This window comes from Lytechinus variegatus, chromosome 3 (genome assembly GCF_018143015.1).
Source record: "Lytechinus variegatus isolate NC3 chromosome 3, Lvar_3.0, whole genome shotgun sequence".
Taxonomy (NCBI): Eukaryota; Metazoa; Echinodermata; class Echinoidea; order Temnopleuroida; family Toxopneustidae; genus Lytechinus; species Lytechinus variegatus.
Window position 1 is genome coordinate 8,083,082 of NC_054742.1, and position 22,699 is coordinate 8,105,780.

The 22,699-nt window shown below is 38.3% G+C and overlaps 1 protein-coding gene across 1 annotated transcript in view; it reads right to left on the bottom strand.

Annotated features, from left to right (window-relative positions):
• The window catches only part of LOC121410138 (thioredoxin reductase 1, cytoplasmic-like), a 57,179-nt gene extending 34,767 nt beyond the window's left edge, over positions 1-22,412 (bottom strand). The window contains exons 1-2 of the mRNA XM_041602025.1: positions 22,157-22,412; positions 154-214 (exon numbers count right to left, since the gene is read on the bottom strand). Coding sequence (XP_041457959.1) covers positions 154-214; positions 22,157-22,258 — 163 coding nt within the window. The 5' untranslated portion in view covers positions 22,259-22,412. The remainder of the gene's footprint in view (positions 1-153; positions 215-22,156) is intronic.
• Positions 22,413-22,699: the final 287 nt, after the last annotated feature.

Here is a 22,699-nt window from a genome sequence, read left to right on the forward strand (position 1 = left end):
CATGTAATTCTCTCTACAACACGCATACACTGTAAGGTAAAAATGGTCAGGCAATAAGATCCCTGGCTTAATAATGTTTAAGCTTAACACTCCATAAAAGATAATTTTTACAAGTAATTTTTTTTTCACAATGCAAAATATTTGTAATCTTACCTTGGAGGTCAAGTTCCAGTGCCTTGTATTTTATGTTCATACCATTGAAGAGTTCCTTTACCTGTAACGAAAAAAAGAGATGAAAGGAATAATTGAACATGAATACCAGCTGTGGTAAAGATCTCACAATGAGTATAAAAAGGATCCAGTAAAATGACCACTATTAAGTCAAAATATTGAAAGTTAATACGAGTCTGGTAGAATGAACTGATATAGACCCCTGTTACATCAAGAATATCGGTGGCCCGGGCTCTGCCTCGAGTAGGAAAGAAATCTGATGTAAACATCCCTTACCCACCTCAGGCCACCTTTTAGCAAAACCTAGAGGCTGTTCTCACTACGTTCCTAAAACTAGTTTACTGGAAACTTTACCCTTTTTACACAGGCTAAAATTTCCTTAACCCCGTACTATAGGTGGGGCTAAATGGCAATGTAGCCCCACCTATAGTACGGGGTTAAGCTTAGCCCACTTTCTTTTTACACAGCATTTTTGCAAAGTGGGCTAACCCCACCTATAGTACGGGATTATTTGGCGCTGCAAAAAAGCAGGGTTATCCCACCAATTGCGGTGCTAAGAGCAATAGTACGGGGTTAAGATCGCATGTGTAAAACAAAAGTGGGCTAAGCTTAACCCCGTACTATAGGTGGGGCTAAATGGCAATTTGGCCCCACCTATAGTACGGGGTTAAGGAAATTGTAAGGCGTGTAAAAAGTGTACGAGTGAAGTACTTGTACTACGAATGATCGACAAAAACCACTAGTCCGGGGTTAGTGAGTTTCGTGTGTGAATAGCAAGCATTCCTTATCCGGGGTTAGCAATAACAATTTGGCATGTGTGAAAAGGAAAAAAAATAGTACGGGGTTAAGGATAGTACGGGGTTAGCGATAGTCCGTGGTTAAGAAAATCCTGTGTAAAAAGGGCACTAGTTTAGTGGAAACTAGTTTAACGCGTTGTGAGAACGGTCAAAGCGGTCTTGGAAGCAATCTTCCAAACCAGTTTGGAAAACCACCTCGCGATGTAGTTTTCAAGATCGCTTTGCCTCTTGAAACTTGTTTTAGCGTGAGGACACAACCGTTCTTCGGGAAGTGATCTTCGCACATTTTAAGCACGCTACTCCACACGACAGGTGTAGAATGCCTATGCTGCGGTTTCGAATTTCACGCGAAACGTGTCACCCCACTGAGAGCGTTTCCATAGCAACAAGAGCGCTTTAAGTGAAGTGATCTTGAAAACCACTTTCGCGTGATCAAGTGACAACGCTAGCAAAGCGATCTTCCAAAGTGGTTTCCTGAATCAGTTTCCAGTAAACTAGTTTTAGAAAGCGTAATGAGAACGGCCTCCTACATGTACCCAAGACCACCTCCAGAGGTTATAATTTGGAGTTATCATTTTCCATCAAATCTAGATCTTTGATATGATTATGATTTACTTTGATTTTGTGTTTTCAAATTCAGCAAGAAATTTACCCACATTGTGTTGCACTTAACCCAGGTGAGGTGAATGAGACCAGGGGAGCGTTTCATGAAAGGATTTTATCCGACAATTACCATAGCAACAGTACCTGTCAGCCAATCAGAATCAGGGAAAGTTGTCAGATCTGACAACTTGTCGGACAAAAATGTTGATGAAACGCCCCCCAGGCAGGACTAATCTGATGAATGCACTGAATGGTGGAAGGCAGCTCAAGCTAAAGCCAGGGTAATAATAATATGCATCGGAATAGGTTATTTCTAGAAACCTGGCGCCACATTCGTTATTATTTGAAGATTTACGCATGAAATCATTGTTAGCTGTGCACTACTAGCACTTTAGCTTTACAGGCATAGTGAAGATTGATTTGACTTTGAAAAAATCTGAACTTCAAGGTCCCACTATTGACATGTCTGTGATACGTTATAAATATTTAAAAAAAAGCCCAGAAAAAGTGTCTGAAAATCATTATTTAAAAAATTGAAATATAAAGTGAGCAGAAACAACATATCAATTTCATCACGTACACTACATGTGCTCTATTATGACTCAAAGATGCGAAACCATTGTGGTTTTCATTGTACTAAAACTAATAGCTTTTCATTCTGAATATAAATACATATAGTTGTTTTAATGTTTTTTAGTTCTAATATATAAACTCACATGTTTTATATTAGTATGAAAATTTCTTTAAACTGCTGTTTGCAAAGCTAGCCAAGGCCTTTCACTGACAACATGAATTGTGATTTTGATGATTCTAAAATTCTGTTAAGATGTATATCAATGGTCAGATGCATTTGTTGAAAACATGCCATGCACATTTACCATGATCAATATCATCAACATAATTCTCATTGATTGTCTTGTCACTGGTTATCTACTGTATCACATCTACATTTCTATTCTACCGTGATATGTAACATTATCTTCTACTTCGTTCAAAACAAAGAGCTGATATAGAGTGTTTGCTCTGTGAGAAGAATTCATAATTAGGTACTGGAATGAAAAATGTACAGAAATACAAGACCAACTGGGAAATGAAAAGAAAAGGATAAAAATAATGAATGTAGGCATTAAATCTTGAACAATTTTAACAATGAATTGATCAAAAGACAATACTGCCTTATTTCCCAATATAAATGAAAGTAGTTTCAGTAAACACTGATTTCACGAGAAAGTGTGTGAAACCAAGCTTAAAGCCTGTGTATAGCTTTGGTAAAGGGTCAATAATGTGATTGATAATCGAATATCATCTAATATGACAGTCTTACTGAAGCGTAGAGACCGTTAGATATTTTTCCAACTGCACTTCTCTGAGAAAATTTCAAATATTCAAATATTTGATATATAGCGCCCTCTCTCAGCGATGCTTGTTTTAAATTAAAAAAATGGGCATTCCAGCACTTATCTTATAAATTTAGTGATTAGATATCCAAAAGTTACAAAGAACATATCTTGAAAGTTTCAGCCCATTCCATGATTTGGAATAGGATTTAATTGAAAGACAAAAACACACAGATATTTTAATTTGATCGGGTGACCCGATAAAGTTAAATTTCCATGTAAAATCGCAAAATTTATCCTGTAAAACACATTTTCATTTCATATCCTCCACATCATAACTGTTATAGGGCATATCCATTCATATTAGCTAGCAATGAATTGGAATAGTGATAGGTGCATTTTGGTGGATTTACCAAAACTATACACAAGCTTTAATTGTTACTACATTGTATATCATCAAGGATCTAGATCCAGTACAGTTACATAAACTGAACTTTGTGAAATCTTGAAATCTACGCTGAAACGTTGAACTCGACGTTTCGGACAGGTTGACTCCTGAAGACAGACAGTCAACCTGTCCGAAACGTCGAGTCTCTCTACTACTCATCATCTCTACTCGCCGACGCAAGCCAGCATCTCCTCATCAGCTCTACTACTCAAGCTGTTCTCACTCAACATTCCTTCTGGTTTACAGTCCTTTTCAGGACTATTCTCAAGAAAGAATACTCTATTCTCAAATCTCCACTTTCTCGCCTATCCACTTCCTTCTCTTCTTCTATCCACTGCTTCTATAACACTCCACATGGTGTACCGTAAACCACATCAGCAATAACCTCATTTGGCCCTTCGGGCCGGATGAGCTAAAAACTAGAAATATCACTGAAAGTGATTACTACCCCTGCCCTATGCTGTCAGCCTGTATGCTGTTACCATGGCATCACAGGTTCCATCACACTTGGAAATTTAATCTTGCAAACACATTTGAAAAGGGGAATTGTATGCTTTTTTTTCTGAGAACCAATGTTGGTGCTAACTTTCATGAGCACTAGCAAAAAACTTGGAAAGTACCTTTTATCCCCAATGAGTTTTCCTGGGGTTTTGGCCATTATATGGGTTACAATATGTCTTGCACATCTTTACCTCAAAACCAATGTGTGAGCCAAATTTCTAAGAATTGGTTGAAAGCTGATGAAGTAGTATGAACCGCAAGATTTTTCCCAATTTTTGCCATATTATATACATTGTTGCCATGGCAACATGATTTCTGACTCATGCAAAAATGTCTTGCACATCTTAACCTAAAGATCAATGTGTATTAGGCCCGTTTTGAAAGTCCATTTTTGATGCACGTGTACACGGCGTGTTTTTCGGTCGTGTACACGTTGTAAACACTGTGAGAGCGAGTTCTGTTTTCATGTCGACACGGACCCGCATCAACATGTCATAAAAAGGGGTCTATATAGCCTAAGTCACGGTTTTAAAGCTTACCTGAGAAGTTTGAAGTATCAATCCACAAAAATTGGTGCAAATTAAAAGTTTACTCGGCTTAGCAGCGCATTAAATTAATAAAGAATGCAAAAGAAAATCAGTGCAGGGCCCTAGCTAGCGCATACGCTCGTTGGATGCGCATTTTGTATACTGTACCGTACATGCATGCACAGATCGCTGCAGAATAAGTGTAACTGAAGTTATCGATTGATTTTCATTATTATGTTGCCAATTTGAAGAGCGTTTGTTTGTAGGCTTGTAGCACATGTGTGCGAGCGTATAACACGTAAGTTGTAGCGATGATCGCTATCGCAATTGGTGATTCTCAAATTGACTCTGAGTGTGATTGAGCAATGCTTTCGAGCTTTCGAGACCGGAGCAGACCCTTTTCGTGGTACAAAAACGTGAGTCTCCAGAAAGAATGTGGATTAAATTGGCGATTTTGGAAGTGAACTCACTCTGGATTAATTGAAATATATTGACATATTAGTCATTAAAATATGTGCAGTGTCTGAGAACTAAGATTTAATGTGAGGCTGTGAGCTTGTTCACTGACTTTGTAGCCCCATGCAAGCTTTATGCAGATGCTACCGTGTACACGGTGATGGAATTTAGTACACGTGCACTGACTTGACCGTGCGTGTACACGTGTACCCGAAACGGGCCTAATGTGTATGCCAAATTTCATGAAAATTGGTTACAAACTGAAGTGTGGAATGCCAAAAACATTTTAACCTAATTTTTGACAAAATATACAAATAGCATGGCGCAATTTCCAACACATGCAAAAAATGTATCTTGCACATGTATCTTTACCTAAAGACCAAATGTTCTTGGCAGGACTCTGTAAAAATATGTGCAAGACACATTTTTTGCATGTGTTGGAAATTGCGCCTGGGTAACTTTTGGTTGAAAATTGAGCAAGCAGATTGTAGCGCAAGATTTGCAATGGACAGACCGAAAAAGTATGTATGGGGAGACAGATAGAGAGTAACGACAAGATCTTTTTTAATTGAGAGATATTGAGGAAAGAAAAAGACATTATGGAACTCCTGGTCTGAGCTTTACACGAAACTCAATTTATCACTTTACATCTAACTCTAATGGAAATTTGGATAGGAAATGCCAAGGGAAAATCGGCTGTCTAATTATAAAAGCTGAAAGGTTGGGTCTCCCTACCCATGGTCATAACAAATCCTCATCAAATTGGGTTGGGTAAGCTTACATGCTAACAAAAGCACACGTCAAGGTGGGCTAATTAATTCTGTCCCTCACTTCAGTGCTAGGCCAACATACGCTCAATCTCTTTCTCAGCATCGAATTCACGTAACTAAGGTGATGCATTTAGATCGATAAAAAAATAGCCAGGGTCTACAATCACTTTTTTTTATATTCTCGCACTTCACATTATTGCTTGTCACAACACAAAGTACATATAACTTGCTTTATGGATATAATTATTAAAGATTATACAGTACATCCTAGAAATCGAAACTGAAAATTATTGATGATTTATAATAATTTACTTACAAATAAACCTATCACTGTAAAGCTTAATTGTCGCTAAGGCGAGCACATAATACGCCCACCTGTAACGGAAAATTTGAGTTATTGGTCAAGCAAGAAAAGTGGAAGGTGGCAACTTCACCTTGGACCTTCTTACCTCAAAATCAATAGAATTGCTGATATCTATGCTAGTATCATACACACCAAATTATATGAGCCTGGGTTAAATTGAAGTTATTGCATTTACAAGGACTGCAAAAGGGTAAGATGAAAATATGTCACTGTGACCTTGACCTTTGAATCACCAGGCTTCCTGAGATCCATGCTAGTATCATATACACCAAATTATATGAGCCTAGATTAAGTTAAACTGAAGTTATCGCATTACAAGGACTGCAGAAGCATAAGATGAAAACATGTCACCGTGGCCTTGACCTTTTGACCTCAAAATCAATAGGCTTCCTGGGATCCATGCTAGTATCATACACACCAAATTATATGAGCCTAAGTTAGGTCAAACTGAAGTTATCGTGTTTACAAGGAAAAGTTAACGGACGGACGGACACCGAGCCTGATACCATATGTCCCGTCAAGGACGGGCATATAAAATATCTCCTCATTTGACTGGTATTTAGATTCCTCATTCACACTAGCGTGCATAAACAATTTCAAGAAAGTATACCAAAATGTCACTTAGCGGGCAGTATCTGAGTTTCTAAAAGAAAATCATGTCAAAATCTGCTCTTTAATAACAATATGATCAAACAATCATAAAAAATAGTTAAAATAATAACAAATTTCTGTTAATGTGAAATTGCACCTGACTTCGAATAATTCTACAAAATGATATTTCATCTGTCAGACTTACCCAACAATCTATTTTGATGACAATCATCTAGACCTATGCATTCTTTCATTAACTGTGGGATATTTACAGACGGGGATCTATCAATTCATACGGACAGTGATTTTTCCGTTTCAAAAAATTGCCTTTTCCGTTTCAGAAAATCTCAAATTTTGTTTCAGCATGTCAGAAAAATGCAGTCATATTTAATGAGTATCGATATTCTGTGTAAAAGTTTTGAATCCCCCACCTAATGCTATCAAAGCAAACAGAATTGAAATCGGACTTGAAATGATGAAGAAGAAGCATTTTGAAATTCAGTCAACAAATAAAGAAGAGGCATTTTCTGTTATGTATGAATTTTGCATGAATTATAATAAATGATTTTCTACTCCAAATCTAAAAATTCTGTGTAGAAGTTTGATGAACCTCAGGAAGCTCTACCAGATGGAAGAAATAAAATCAAAATTGGTCTACAAATAAAGAAGAAGCATTTTATGTGAATTTTTAAATATATGCATAAATTAATTTCGCATAAAAAATTTTCTAGTCAAAATTTCAAAATTCAGTGTATAGAAGTTTGGTGAACCTCATAAAGCTTTATCAGATGGAAGCAAAAAATTCAAAATCGGTCCAAAAATAAAGCATTTTTTGTGAATAAAATGACCTTTGACCTTGGTCATGTGACCTTGAAACTCAGGCAGGATGCTAAGTAATACTTGATTAACTTTATGGCCAAGTTTCATGAACTATGTCCACATACTGTCTAAGTTATGCTTTCATTGAAAAAACTTAACGGTTAACCTTCGGTTAAGATTTGGTGTTGAAGCCGCCGTCGGAAAAGCGGCGCCTATAGTCTCACTCTGCTTTGCAGGTGAGACAAAAATGGTTTCACAAGATCTAGTATGATTTCTCTGAATTTCAATGATTACATTTAATACTAAAAATAGGACTATGTAGGTCTTGTGAAACATGCAACATTTTGAAGAGGTTTCCTATCGACGATTCACAAATTCTGTGTACAATCATCAGTTATTACCTGAACTTCATTATGGCAACCTAAAAATTGGTATAGGTTTTTCCGGCTAGCAACCAAAGAAAAAAGTTAAGTGAGAGCCATGTAAAAAAAAAAACATACTCTAATATGCTTTTCACACTGCACATTTTGTCTCAAATTGGTGGGGCTAAGGGGGGGTCTTAGCCCCACCAATTTCCCAGGGTTAAGCTTAGCCCACTTCGTTTTCACACTACGTTTTAGCAAAGTGGGCTAGCACGGTAAATTGTACGGTACTATCTGGCCCTGCAAAAAAGCAGGGTTAGCCGGCTTATTGTGGTAATAGCACCACAATTGTATTGCGGTGCTAAGAGATGCAGTGTGAAAACGAAACAGGGCTAAGAAAAGTGGGGCTAAGCATTAACCAATCACAGAAGTCGAATTGCACGTTAATCACGCTCTGTATGGTAAAATCATCAGTATTCATGAGCTGAGGGATAGTCCGGGGTTAAGGCATTAATCACGGTTCAGCAGATAGTATGGGGTTAAGAAAGAGAGTGTGAATCGAAAAAAGAGAGTGTGAATCGAAAAAAGATAGTATGCCCTGGCGGCTGCTTCGAAGCGAGGGATTTCCTAATTCGCGAAGCGAATTAGGCCTGGCGCGAGCCATGGCCTCTTGACATCTGAACTGAATTATATATTCATGAGGAACGTATTTCTAATGAATATACATGAGTCATCATATTACCGGTCACCGAGTAAACCAATGAAATGTCAGAGCTGTTTCGTCTTGGGTTCGGAATACTATATAGTAGTCCACTATTCTGCAGGGGATTCATTTAATTGCGGGACACTAAAGGGGATATAACCAGAAAAATTCTACAAGTAGTGGTACTACTACTGCAGACCTTCACGTTTATAATTTCGTGGAGCTCAATAAATCGCTCTCCTTATTTTTTTGAGGAGCTCAATTGAGCTTCTCAGAATCGCTCTCCGTGAGGAGCTCAAATCAATTCATTACAATACATGTATGATAAATTGTAGATTTTTCTTAACATTGTATTTATGCAATAGCTGTGTTAGCTATTAATTAATCTGTGGTGAAACTAGGCCTGGGTCATTTCAATACGTTTACAAGATGTCGTACACGCTCCTGCTAAAAAAAAAAAAAAAAAAAAAAAAAATTGAAAAAAAAATTGAAAAAAAAAATTGCTAAAATTTCACATTTTACATCTTTAAATCCATGAAATGGCCTTTTTTCCATAATTCCTTGAAATTACTTTGATTTAGTTGAAAACTATCAGAAAAATGAAGAATATTCACCACTTTCCTGACTCTGATTTGAACTCACCTCGGTAAATATTGTAGTCCCACATGTAGACTTCCATGGTGTTGCCATGAAAATCTACGTATGGGACTACATGGGACTGCAATATTTACCGAGATTAAATTAAAATCAGAGTCGGGAAAGAGATGAATATCCTTCATTTTTCTGATAGATTTCAACTAAATCAAAGTAATTTCAAGGAATTATGGAAAAAAGAACGCTATTTCATGGTTTCAAATTTCAATTTTTTTTTTTTTTTTTTTTTTTTGAGGAGCGCGATTTTTTGCTCTCCTTATTTTTTTTAAGGAGCGCCGGAGCGATCGCGCTCCTCAAAAATGAAGGTCTGCTACTGCTACTACTGCTACTACTGCTACTACTACTACTACTACTACTACTACTACTACTACTACTACTACTACCACCACTACGTCTACTGCTACTCCTGGCCGTAACAGACCAATCACTGCCCTCAAACTTCCCCGGAGATACTGCTCAGCCGCTGGTCAGACTCTAGTCAAGGGGAAGCGACTCCCAGCAACTCCACTCCAGCTTCCTTCACTGCACAGCGGGGATTGATAATCGACGCCCTGGAACGACCGGTGGACATCTCGTCCTTTCAGTGCAGAGTTAATTTCATTGACTTGCAAATCCTTAAATCTGTCAATATTCAGCATTTTAGAGGCATATTTAATGCTCTTGATATTTCGTTGTCACTCTTCGCCAATCCAAGGGTCGCCATTCAAGATGAGCTCATGAATATTTAATATGTCATAGCAGCCCGCGCTCTCATTGGATGATTTTCACCGACCAGTTTTCGGTCAGTGAATTGGTAAAAACCATAAAAAACAAAAGAAAGTCGGTGAAATTTGGCACAGATATCAAGAGGCTCTGTCTCACGGCGCTCTGCTTCGCTCTCTCCCTTGCTTCGCCATGTTCACTCAGAAAGCAGCCGACAGAGAACTGTACCAGATCTACATCCTCGATGATATGGTAACAATTAAGCTTGGTATCACACACTTTCTTGTGAAATCAGTGTTTACTGCAATTACTTTAATTTATCTTTAACACATATCTGCATAACCAAGTCGGTTATATATAAATCAATTTTATTTAGGATGTATTTGCCCTTTAAAAAACGAGGGTGAGTGCATCATATAGACCTATGCATATATTCCTAATATTTGGCCTCATTAGTCAGCCATGCAAACCTCTTTTTAGATTTCCAAGGTGACTTCACTATCCTCACTATTAGATTCCTACTCAGTGGAGTGTGATTTCAATCCATCTCAGGTGGAGATTCATTGTATTACAAATAAAAGTGAGAAGGTGAGACGGAAGCAGAGGAAAAGGCTCCAGTTTTTTCCAGATTTATTTCACTGTTTTTTAGCATTTTCTGAAAACAAAAGATGTCAGGAATTGACATTTTTTTAAAGAAACAATATTGTATGTTTGAAAACGGCCTATATCCAAACCATGAAAGCCAATAATGCAAAACTCATGAAAACTTCAGATAAACATCTACAATGCTCTGATGAGTGATTATGGAACATAGTATACAAATAATGGGAAATTTCATTACAACAGATAGTGAGACATACATGTACAACTAATAACTGCACTCAATAGATACATGCACTATACAATACAGAAGCAAACAAATAAAAAAAAATATCACTTCATATTCATTTGTTCTTAAAGGAGAATGAAACATTTGGAACAAGATAGCTTGTGTGAAAACAGAAAAATCAAAGAAACAGATTGATCAATGAAAGTTTTATAAAAATCTGACAAATAATGAGAAAGTTATTCGAGCATTTGAATATTGTGATCACTAATGCTATGGAGATCCTCAATTTGGCAATGCGACAAAGATGTGTAATGTCACTTGTGAACAACTCTCCCCATAAATACTGTAGTATATATTTCACTTAAATTGCCTCTTTTATCACATCTATCAGTAGATCATGTGTTCTTTCTATAGGAGGGCATGTAATACAGATTTTTAATGAAAACATTAAGGATAAGAGCAGGCCTCGAAATAATCGACGGCCATCCCATGCCCCCATTACTGGCCGTCATGCCCTTCTTCTTTTTGCTAATAGTTACGGCCACTAAAAATGTGCCCTTTTTTATATGGCCGTGGTGCCCTTTTTTCTCATAAATGTGCCCTTTTTCTGATTTATAATGTACCCCTTTTGAAAGTCTGCACCTTTTTTTCTGAGCGAGGAAAACTTTTCTCCGATCTCAAAAAGTATTCAATACAGCGTCGGAATTACACGGGGGCGACGGGCGATTTCGCCCCCATGACAGCCCAAATCGCCCCTGAAAATTCTCAAAACCCAATGCTTTGGGGCGACTATTTATTTTAGAATCGCCCCAATAAAATACCATCGACAATGTTAAAAATACTTTACACAATTACGTTCTCCAGTAGCGGAGCAAGCGCATCTTTTATATCGCCCTTGCCAGCTTCAAGTTGAACGGTCGTTGCATTATCCGAGCCTTCCGCAACACCGGAAGCTTCGCGATTGTAAATAAATGTGCAATGCAATATGGGATGCGGAGTAGCATAGTCTTTAGCACAGGCTTTTTAGAATTGTTGACGCACTTGCCGCATGGCTTATGTATATGTACGCGTGCGCGATTAGACTGCACAGCTGGTAACGAGACCACATGCATTGTATGGTATGTGTACTAGGCGCCTGTAAGCGATCAGCTAGTGATTGTGACAGCTCTGCTTATCGACATCGTCGAGTCGGAGTGCGAGATGGATAAGCAGCGAAGCCATTACGATAAGCAGTTTCAAATTGCCAAGTGCGTCTCTTTTTCAATACCATGGTTTTTCCATACTTCACCATGTGCAATATCTAATGCACACATTTCTCATTTGGGATATCACAATTCTGTGATATAGTAATTCTAACTGCTAAGGAAATAAATCCGTTCACAGCACATACGATGTGCGAGTATTTTATCCTCACAGACGCTGTCTTTGCTTGTCAAAACGGAGCCTTAATAATCCAAAATCACTTCGCTTATAGTTGTGAATTATAACTTTTTAATTTCTTTCTTGAAGAGGGGTATATATCAGACAATAAATCATCAAACAAGGCTCAATCTAAAAAAAAAAAATAGGAGGATGCCGTGCGCTTGAGTGTGGTACTTGCACGCTGTTAGCTAGCCAGTTAGAGCTCACGTTCTCTGCCGGAGCTCTGGGTGAGAATTCTATCAGTAATGGCCTAAGTGATGGTGATTTTCTGTTTCAGATAGAGTTTAGATTTCATGTTAATTTTTTAAAACTGTCAAAACACTTTATGATTTCTTCATTGTGATTAATATTTAAGTTATTAATGAATACATTTTCACCGAATTTAGACTCTCCCAGAATGAAAGGCATTTTCTGTGGAGATCTGCGTTTTCAAAATAACTTGCGAAAAACTTAAGGTACATGAACCTACAATACATGTACATATAGCCTATGTGTTGGAATTTGAATAGACTGAGTAAGATATTGATTTCATTTCTTTAACATAATTTATATGCAATCCAAGTGCACCTCATAGTCACAATCACACACAAACACTCACCCACACCCGTGATTCTAACCATGAAAAAAAAAACTTAATTTTTTTTCTAAATTTATTATTTGATCTGAATTCTCCATCTCTCCCTCTCTCCTTCATGTTTGTTTTATTCATTAATTTTATTTAGATTTTTTTTTTTTTTTTTGGGGGGGGAGGGTTCCTTGTTCTTAAAGATGAAAAATAAATAAGCCCATATGTGTGTGTGGTTGTAAAGGGGATGTGGAGTGAGGGTGTCAAAGCACACTCAAACATTTAAATCTGATTTCTTAAATGTTGATTATTAAAGGCCTGTAGGGCATTCCCCCACCACCGGGAGCAAAAAAATGTTCTGAGCTGTTATGCGTCACAGTGAGTCTCGTAATGTCAAAAGGTAATTGCTGATATGCGATAAAAAAAAAATAGCCCCAAGATATTCAGTGGTAGCCCCAATTTTAAAAAAAAAGTAGCCCCTAAAAAAAAAAAATAATTCCTACCCTGATTCAATACCTTAGCTTTACCAGCGACGTCCAGTGCATGTATGCAGTCTAGTCCGAAGCCGCGCCGAACGATGAGCTAGCTATACACAGCTGGCCGGCCGCTAGCGCGCTTTACATATGCTATGTAAGCTGCAGCATAAGAATGGACGAGCGCGAGCTCCGTATGTGTACTACACAAATGTCGCGCGCTGTACTGTCCTGGCGAGCGCGCGCGATGTGTAAGTACAGTACTTTGAATGAGAGTGTTTCATAAAGCTGTTCGTCAGTTACGAACGACCAGTGATACTTTCTTGGGTGCTAATCAGATTCACATTTAATTACATGTAGCTCAAGAAGGTATCACTAGTCGTGCGTAAAGTTCATTTTTTCTTAAGTAAATAATGTGGTTTGGTAATGAATCTGATGTATAACATCGACTATGGAAAGCCCCCCCCCCCACGCCGCGAAACTGTAACACCTACAAATAATTTATTACATGCCCCTTAAAAAGTGGCCTAGGTGCCCCTCTGTATGGCCTTGGTGCCCTCTGCTGCCTGGCCTCAGTGAAAAAGTGCCCCTCAAAAAAGTGGCCTTGCCCCCCAAAAATCCTATTTCAAGGCCTGAAAGAGCTTATATCACCATAAGAATAAGCAAAAGGAGACATTTTGAGGGTATTTCATAGTCCATCATTGAAGGGAAGTTGTTCACATGTGACATCATACATCCTTGTCGCATTGCCAATAGGAGGATCTCCATAGCATTGGTGATTGCAATATTCAAGTGCTCTTAACTTTCTCATTATGTCTCATTTTTTCTCAAACTTTCTTTGTTCTCATTCTCTGATTTTTCTCTTTCCACACAAGCCTTCTTGTTCCAAAGGTTTCATTCTCCTTTAATATCAACATAAAATACAAAACAATTGAGAAACTCACAGAATTAATAGAAAATATATGTTTAACTCTGGAAAATATTCCAGTAAATGATGCTTCTGAGGTAGAGAACAAAGAAAGAGAAGGGGGTTGATGGAGAAAGAAAATTTGGTAGTTGAGGACGAGTCGAGTGAAAGTGAACTGCTTTACGTAATTATGCCCCATTTACAAGCGGCGGGGGAGGACAGAACAAAGTGTCACTCTTATCGTTTTATGCCATACAGATGAGCCATGGAGTAGGGGGTCAAATTAGATTTGCTGGATGTATAAAATGTGTGATGACGTCCGAAACCAGCCTGGTTGATGGTCTTCTCTTCATGTTTGTCTTTACCTTTACATGCCTGCTTGGATCCTGAAAGCTATTGCAATCGAATACATAAAAAATGCTCTGTCATTGTTACTGCTTGAGAAGCATTTGTACTTTTGAAATGTATATCTTTTGATGTTAATGTCTGAAAAAAAAAACATTATCCCAGCATTTGCAAACTATGTACAACAATTCTTGTTGCATTTTTTCTTTTTTTAAAAATCAAGCTTGCAAACATTTGTTTTTATTCAAGCTTAGCATGTAATGAAACAACCCCATTAGATTTTTTTAGTATCTTTGAACTTTCAATAGGTCTTAGTGTACAATACAATTAAATAGCTCAGTCGGTAGAGCGGGGGATTTGTATTCCGATGACCCGGGTTCGATTCCCACTTGGTGCGCTAGTGCCCTTTGGTAAGGCATTAATCCTCAGTACCAGGTCCTTCGGAGAGGACCTTAAGCCGTCGGCCCTCTGGTTGCTTGCTTACAAGCATTCATGCTTTTTCAGCAATCAGGTAAAAAATCACCACCAATCACCAATCACCAATAAATAACAATTCATGAATGTTGTTTGCACTGATCAAACATTTGCCTCTGACAATTACCATAGTATCAGACAGAGACAAGTAGTTCTAAGTCAATCAAAAGGATTTCACTGAAATTGTAAGAGCTGACAAGTGTTGATAACTTTCAAGAAAAACAAACCCGAGCTCAGTGACTATTCTAACAAGAAATATGTTTAATTAGCTGTGCATCAAACAGGGTATGACTTAAAGACTACAGTCTTGATCACACACAGGAAAGTGATCATGCTGTTCAACAAGACAGCTGACTAACTTTCTTTGATATCCTGTCTCTATATACCGCTAAGCAACAACCAATGACTAATTCATGCAATTGGTCAGTGAATTGAGATGAGTTGACCAGGAGGCCATCATCTTAGACCAATACAAGATTACATCCAATTCTGATGTCCAGTGTCTTTGTTATATCATAGTCATCATGAGGTATTTCCAGGTCACAGTTGTTTGTTTTATACTACATGTACAGCTAAAGTACTTTCACAAGAAAATTTGAATTTGAACTACATAATGATTCAACTTGGCATACAAGATGTCCCATGGAAGGGGGGGGGGCAGTCAAATATATTGTTGTGCACACGCGTGACCAATGAATTTCCATACACCCCTGAACGAGCTTTTCTCTGTGTGCAAAATAACCCCCTAAACAAGTTTTTCGCGCGCTTTATTTACACATTTTGGCCCCTAAACAAGATGTCGCCAAAATATGACCTTGGAGAAAAAACATACCCTAAACACAGTTGGCTAGTCTTGAAAAAAAAAGCTTTGAGGGGAAAAAAAAGCTTTGAGGGGAAAAAAAATACCCTAAATACGCTTGACCCCACGATTGACCAGTCTTTCAAAACCACCCTTTTTCTTGAAAATCAGTGTTTTTTGGTGTGTGTACAGCAACATATTGACTGCCCCCCCCCCCCCCCGGCAAGATGTACATGTAGCCTACATCTACTTTTGTGAATTAACTGCATTTTTTACATCTATTGTAAATTCAATACTTCCAAAAATTAACAACCTTATTTTTTTTAATCTAATTAAACCTTAAAGAGCTAAATATAAATTATAATTTTATATAACTGATTTAATATCTACCACACAGCCCATTGGATTTAAGATCAAAAGAAGATTTGACAGCTCCTTATACTAAATTCCTTATCACAATGCACCCAATGACTGTGCACTTTATTGAAAATGACCAGGCATCAATAGTGTATTGTTGGACAAACATTGATGCTTACGTCACAGGTAGGGAGACATTTGGCAGCTTCTAGAAGCAAACATGTGTAAGGGCTTTATAAACCTTTCTGTCAACTTGTATTTGAAAATAATAAGTAGTCAGTGAAGTATTAAAATGAAATATGCAGTAAATCACATCTGAAATGTGATAAATAACATAAATCCAACGATTTTCTATATAACTGTACCAGGGACTCAGTTTTATAATTATGAGGGGAGCAATAAATAGCTCTCCTAGATCTTTTAAGGAGAGCGGTACAGGAGCACTGCAAAAAGCTCTTCTTTAACATACAAGGGGAGCTTTTTGTCCAATTAACAAAACAGATGGAGGAAATGTACATGTATGTACTATAAAGTTACAACAACCAAAGGAAGTATTTGTAATCGTTTTACAATGTTTTGTAATTAGATTGTGTGTTATCAAAACCTGTTCGAGTTAGGTTTTGACTTTGGCTTAAAAATAATTTACTGACAATGTTTTTTTTCAGGGGCTCCATTTTAAATTTTTTTGGCAAATTTTGGGGGCTATTTTTTGCATTTCGGGGGCTCTTTTTAAATGCTACTTTTTTGTATTTTGAGGAATACCTGATCACTTATTAATGAATTATTACTTTTTGTTCAATATTGTATGATTTTTAAAGTTATTTTTCATGCTTAGAATCTTGGGTGTGGGTGTGGGTGGGTGAGTGCGTGTGTGTGTGACTGTGAGTTGGACTTGGATATAAATGAATTCAATATCTAATTTCTACTCCATCAATTCCAGTACAATACCCTGTACTCAGCCATGTACATGTAATAAAGGCCCACATCCTCAAACTTTTCCTGAAGTTCTTTGAAAATGCAGATCTCCATGAAAATTTCATTTCTCTATTGAGGAGTCTAAATTCGGTGAGAATGTATTCATTAAGAACTGAAATATACATGACAATGAAGAAATCATCAAACTTTATTGGCAGTTTTGAATAATATTCATGAAATGTAAACTCTGTCTCAAACAGAAAATCACCATCATTGTGGCCTTTACTGAGTGAATTGTCCCCCAGAGCTCTGGCAGAGACAGAGCTCTAACTGGCTAGCTAGTAAAAGCGCCAATGCGTGAGCCTGCCGCCAGCCGTGTAAAATAGATGGAGCTTTGTTTGATGATTTATTGTCTGATATAATACCTCATCCCCTAGAAAAAGAAAATAAATGATTTTTTAGTTATAATCAATAAATAAGGTAACTTATTTTGGAAGTTAATAAGCCGTTTTGAAAAGCAAAGCCGAATGACAACTCACCAATGCTAGGTTACAAGACTCAGGGATTTATTTCCTGTATAATTCGAATTATTTAATCACAGAATTGTGATATATGTAGGGGAAACATGTGCATTCGAAATTGCACATGGTGGTAGTCATAATGGACCCCTATACATGCAACTGTTTCCTGACCGTTGCATTTATTTTTTTTCCGTACTTGGTACCATGTGTAGGAAATACGTGGTACAGAAAAAATATCACAACGTCGGAATTTGAAACTGCGCTACTCGCTGTTTTTAAGGATTATTTATGACTTAAGTGTTGGATTTTGGATGATTTTTAAATGGTAAGCGGAGCTCGAGCATATTGAGTTGTTATCACTAGGCAATAAGCATGATTTAGGGTGATTTCGAGGGCGACTTTAGGCATTTCCGGGCAGGACAACGATCGCGAGGCGCGCTATTAATCTCGCTACCTAAAATGGATTAAGGCGCGCATGTACATGTAGCGCGCGATCGCTCTCGCGTGCCTGAAAATCAAATCGCTGCTGTACCTGGTATCAATAGCTGCATGCATATACATTTACATGTAACACTCTGAAAATAACCCCATAATAAACAAAACTATTCAACACACATGCAACTGGTTCAATTAAAAAAGAGCTAAATTCAAAACTACTTATAATGTTTAATCAAAATTTTCAAGGCGGAAATAACACTTTTCAAAAGTGGGGTATAACAAATTTGAATAACTTAAAGGAGAATGAAACCTTTGGAACAAGATAGCATGTGTGAAAACAGAAAAATCAAAGAAACAGATCGAGAGTTTGAGAAAAATCGGACAAATAATGAGAAAGTTATGAGCATTTGAATATTGTAATCACTAATGCTATGGAGATCCTCCAATTGGCAATGCGACAAATATGTGTGATGTCACTTGTGAACAACTCTCCCCATTACTTTAGTATATATTTCACTTAAATTGCCTCTTTTATCACATTTATCAGTAGATCATGTGTTCTTTCTACAGGAGGGCATGTAATACAGATTTTTAAAGGATACATCATGGATAAAGAGTTTGTGCAGTATCACAATAAGAAAAAGCAAAAAGAGACATTTTGAGGTCATTTTATAGTCCATCAAAGGGAAAGTTGTTCACATGTGACAACACAAATCCTTGTCGCATTGCCAAAGGGAGGATCTCCATAGCATTAGTGATTACAATATTCAAATGCTCATAACTTTCTCATTATTTGTCCTATTTCTCTCAAACTTTCTTTGTTCTTATTTTTTTAATTTTCTGTTTCAACACACGCCTACTTGTTCCAAAGATTTCATTCCCCTTTAAGATTTCCCAGACCAAAATCAAAAGAACTTGGTAATGGCATAAGTGTATTTTATACCTGTTATGTTTATCATCAATAAATCAATCAAAGTAACTCTTATTGTTCTATTATTGCCAAGTAGGAAGAGCCTACATAGACCATGGCAAATTGTTCTGTCTTTTATTGTTTCTCCTTGTATGGATGGTACAGAAGCACACACTTTTACTAAACATGATCACACACCAGCAATATGACTTGTCTCATCTTTCTTTTGATGCCAACACGTAAGTTTTAATTATAATATTGTAACCCGCAAGTGAAAACCCGAACCGTTCCGTCCCGTATAATCCAATAATTTGCAAGCGGGACCCGCAGACCCGTCAGGTTTAACCCGCAAGTCAATTTATCTTTGAAAAATGAAAAATATTATTTCTGCAATCCCCACACTATACAGGCTCAAATCAGGAAAATATATGCCAACTACTAACCTAGCCTAGAGTGAATTTACTTACAATTCGCAAATTCGCCTTTTATTCCGGAGAGAAAATGTTTTTTTGGTGACTTTGTACCACGAAATGGGTCTGCTCTGATCTCCAAATTGAAAGCATTACGCAATTAACTCCTCGGATCGGAGCCCCAGCTCAGCGCGCACTAGCTAGCCCAGGCTGCCCAGCAAAGATTGGCAATGTTGTTTTTCATTCCTGGTTAGTCGACACGACGTCTCACAACAATCATAATTATAATATTCAATTCTATGGGACCTCGTCTAGTATAAAGTAATCAAAATTGAAATGAATACCTGGATAATGATACAGTCAATTTTTTCTTCTTGTATTATATCTCCATATTATTTCCTTCTCTTTTTGTATTTCTTTCAATTCTTTATAAACTAATACAAACATGCACGAGGGCGCCCATTGACTGCGCTGCACTGGCACTCCTTTGAAAGACCAACTCAATGTATTATGTCGAACTGTCTCAGTACTGTTCACAAGACAAAAATATGCCGACATTTTTTTAAAGGAAATACAATGTATCTACGTCTCTAAAAGAATCTGCCACGTAAGAAGCACATGATCCTAACTCAATTTTCATTCTTAATGTGTTTATTATACGTTGTTACTTCTCCATTTTTTGGGGTTTGACGGTCTGCAGGTTTGAGAATGAACTCGGCCCGGCCCGCAACCCGCGATCGGGGGCATAACTGCAGGTTATCCCGTAAATATTACGATTCGTAAAATATTTGTTTCAGTCAAAAAATATCATTTACCACGTGTTATATTTTTTGACTGAAACGAATATTTTACGATTCGTAATATTAGCCGATGCAAGTATTTTTTAAATGTTGGACTGCAGCTCTACACGCTTGTGGTATCTTGGTATCGATAACAAAAGATTCTAAAATGTCAACGTAAACAGACTGGGTATCCGTTAGGTTTGGAGCCCAAATTCATGTAAATGGGCCCAAACCATATTAACCCCCCCCCCCTGTTAGTATTAATTTAATTAGGCCTATGTTTATTAAATAAATAGTACTAAATTTGAAAAAAACATAAGAGCACGAGCGTAGCCTGGAGGCGTCTGGGGAGTGAAAGTCATATACTGTACGTATGGTATGGTCACTCCCCACTGTCGCCTGGGAGCCCTACCTATATTCCCCCCACGTACGGGTACAAAACCAGAAACTTTCGCCCCCGAGAATTCTACTTTCCCTCTAAAAGATCTAGGCGCGATTTGCGTGCTGTCGCCAAGTGGAAGACAAAGAAATCAAGATGACAACGTAAACACATCCGTAAGCTCTTCCCATCTTTTCATAACAAATCTCTCGTTTTTTTAATGAATTCTTCTTTAAAAATTAAATCAATATCGCAGAAATGTTGGAAATGAAGTTGGACCCCATGTACATGTTTTAGGGCTAGATCTTTTAGAGGGAAAGTAGAATTCTCGGGGCGAAAGTTTCTGGTTTTGTACCCATACGTGGGGGAATATAGGTAGGGCTCCCAGGCGTCAGTGGGGAGTGACCATACGTACAGTATATGACTTTCACTCCCCAGACGCCTCCAGGCTACGCTCGTGCTCTTATGTTTTTTTCAAATTTAGTACTATTCATTGAATAAACATAGGCCTAATTAAATTAATACTAACAGGGGGGGGGGTTAATATGGTTTGGGCCCATTTACATGAATTTGGGCTCCAAACCTAACGGATAAGTGTTGATTTAGCCTGACTTGGATCGTGGGAATTCAGTATATAATGCATAGTGGGTATGTGCCGCGGAGGGGACCCCCATTTTTACACTCAAATTTCCGTTCCAGGGCATAGCATTTTTGTCTTCTTGAGAAGAAAAAACAAAGAAAGCCGCTCCAAGGTATAGCATTTTCTTCTTATCGAGAAAAAAAAGAAAGAAATCCGCTCCAAAGCTTCACATTTTTTTTCGTTATGCCGTTCCGGTCACATTGATCTGCTGCAATTTTGGCGAAAAGCGGCCGCCGAGCACTGTCCGACCATCGTCTCTACGCGAGCGCACCCGGCGGAGGCCGCGCTAGCTGCATCATGCACGCATGCCCGTTCCATAGGGGTGCATACGCACTAGACCAAAAGCTTCGGTCTCTGTTTTGTTGGTTGTTCAGCTGAACTTCGTTGGTTTCACTCACCAAATACAGAGACCGAAGTTCTAGCGCGATCTGTACAGGGGACTCAATGGCCATATATTTATGTACTTAAGATCGGATAAAACGGGGAAGTGAATTTGCGCGACAGCCGAGGTAAGTCACTGTTTTTGTTCCTTTTAACTTCATTTTTCTCCGTTTTTTGGCAATTAATGCCAAGAGGGAATATAAATTTGCATTTTGGTCATGCTAATTTTCAAAATTTTTATTCATTAAAGACAAAAATTGAAGAGCCCAGACGGGGCGGGGGATTTTGCATTGCAAGTCCCCTAATGGTGGCTGCACGATAGCGAGCCGTCTGTGTACGAGGAGAAAAAATTAAAAACTCCTCGAAACAGACGGCTCTGTACGAGGAGAAAAAATATAAAAAATAAAAAACTCCTCGAAACAGACGGCTGCCAGCTGTCTACATACGCACGTACTTTCACGCTGGTGATCCGTTCCCAGGACCCCCGTTTTTACGAAATTGTAGTTCAGAAGCCCGTTCCAAGGACCCTCCTTTTAACAATAAGCCCGCTCCAAGGCCCGTTTTTTGTCTCGCCCGCGGCACACCCCTACCACTTTTTTGGTCGAGTGCCCCCCCGGGCATCATTGGGGAGTAAAGCCCACGAAGGTCGAAGTAAATGTTTTTTACTCCCCAGACGCCTCCAGGCTACCCCCGCGACAGCTCATTATCAAAATTAAATAGACATCTAACATTAAAACTGTACACCAGACGAATGTCGATTATGAGGCAAATAACAAAAGGTGTCAAAAATAAAGATCCACAAACCTTCACACAGAAAGGGCAATAGCTCTTGCTGAAGATCATCACATCGTTGGACTGGATATGGTCCAGCACAATGGCCTTCTGATCTCGGGCGACAGGCGCCATTTTTCCTGTTTGGCAACCCAATTCGTCAATATTCCTGGTATCCTATTCTCCTACACTAGAATATATCATCAAATTTCGTGCTCAGCGTGAAATTTCTTGTAAAAATAAGCAAACAAGATGGACTACGCAGGTCCAGTAGCTAGCAGGGAAGTTATCGTCGTGGAAACAAATTGTGTAATAACTACCGGTAATCTACCTGTACTACAGCCGGCCGGCCTCGACCTCAAGCTATATATGCGGATGCGATAGCGCGCGAAGCATGCAGCGCAGCGAGAGTTGCGAGCTGCATGACGGTGCTGCTGCAGATGACGGCCGAGCGCCGCGGAGCAACACAGGTTCGGTATGGGTCTCGTTCAGGTATAGGGCATACACGTGCAAAAAGCGCGCGCTTGTTTGATTCTTAGTTGCAAGCGTAGTTCAGCGTGGATCATAGAGTTATAT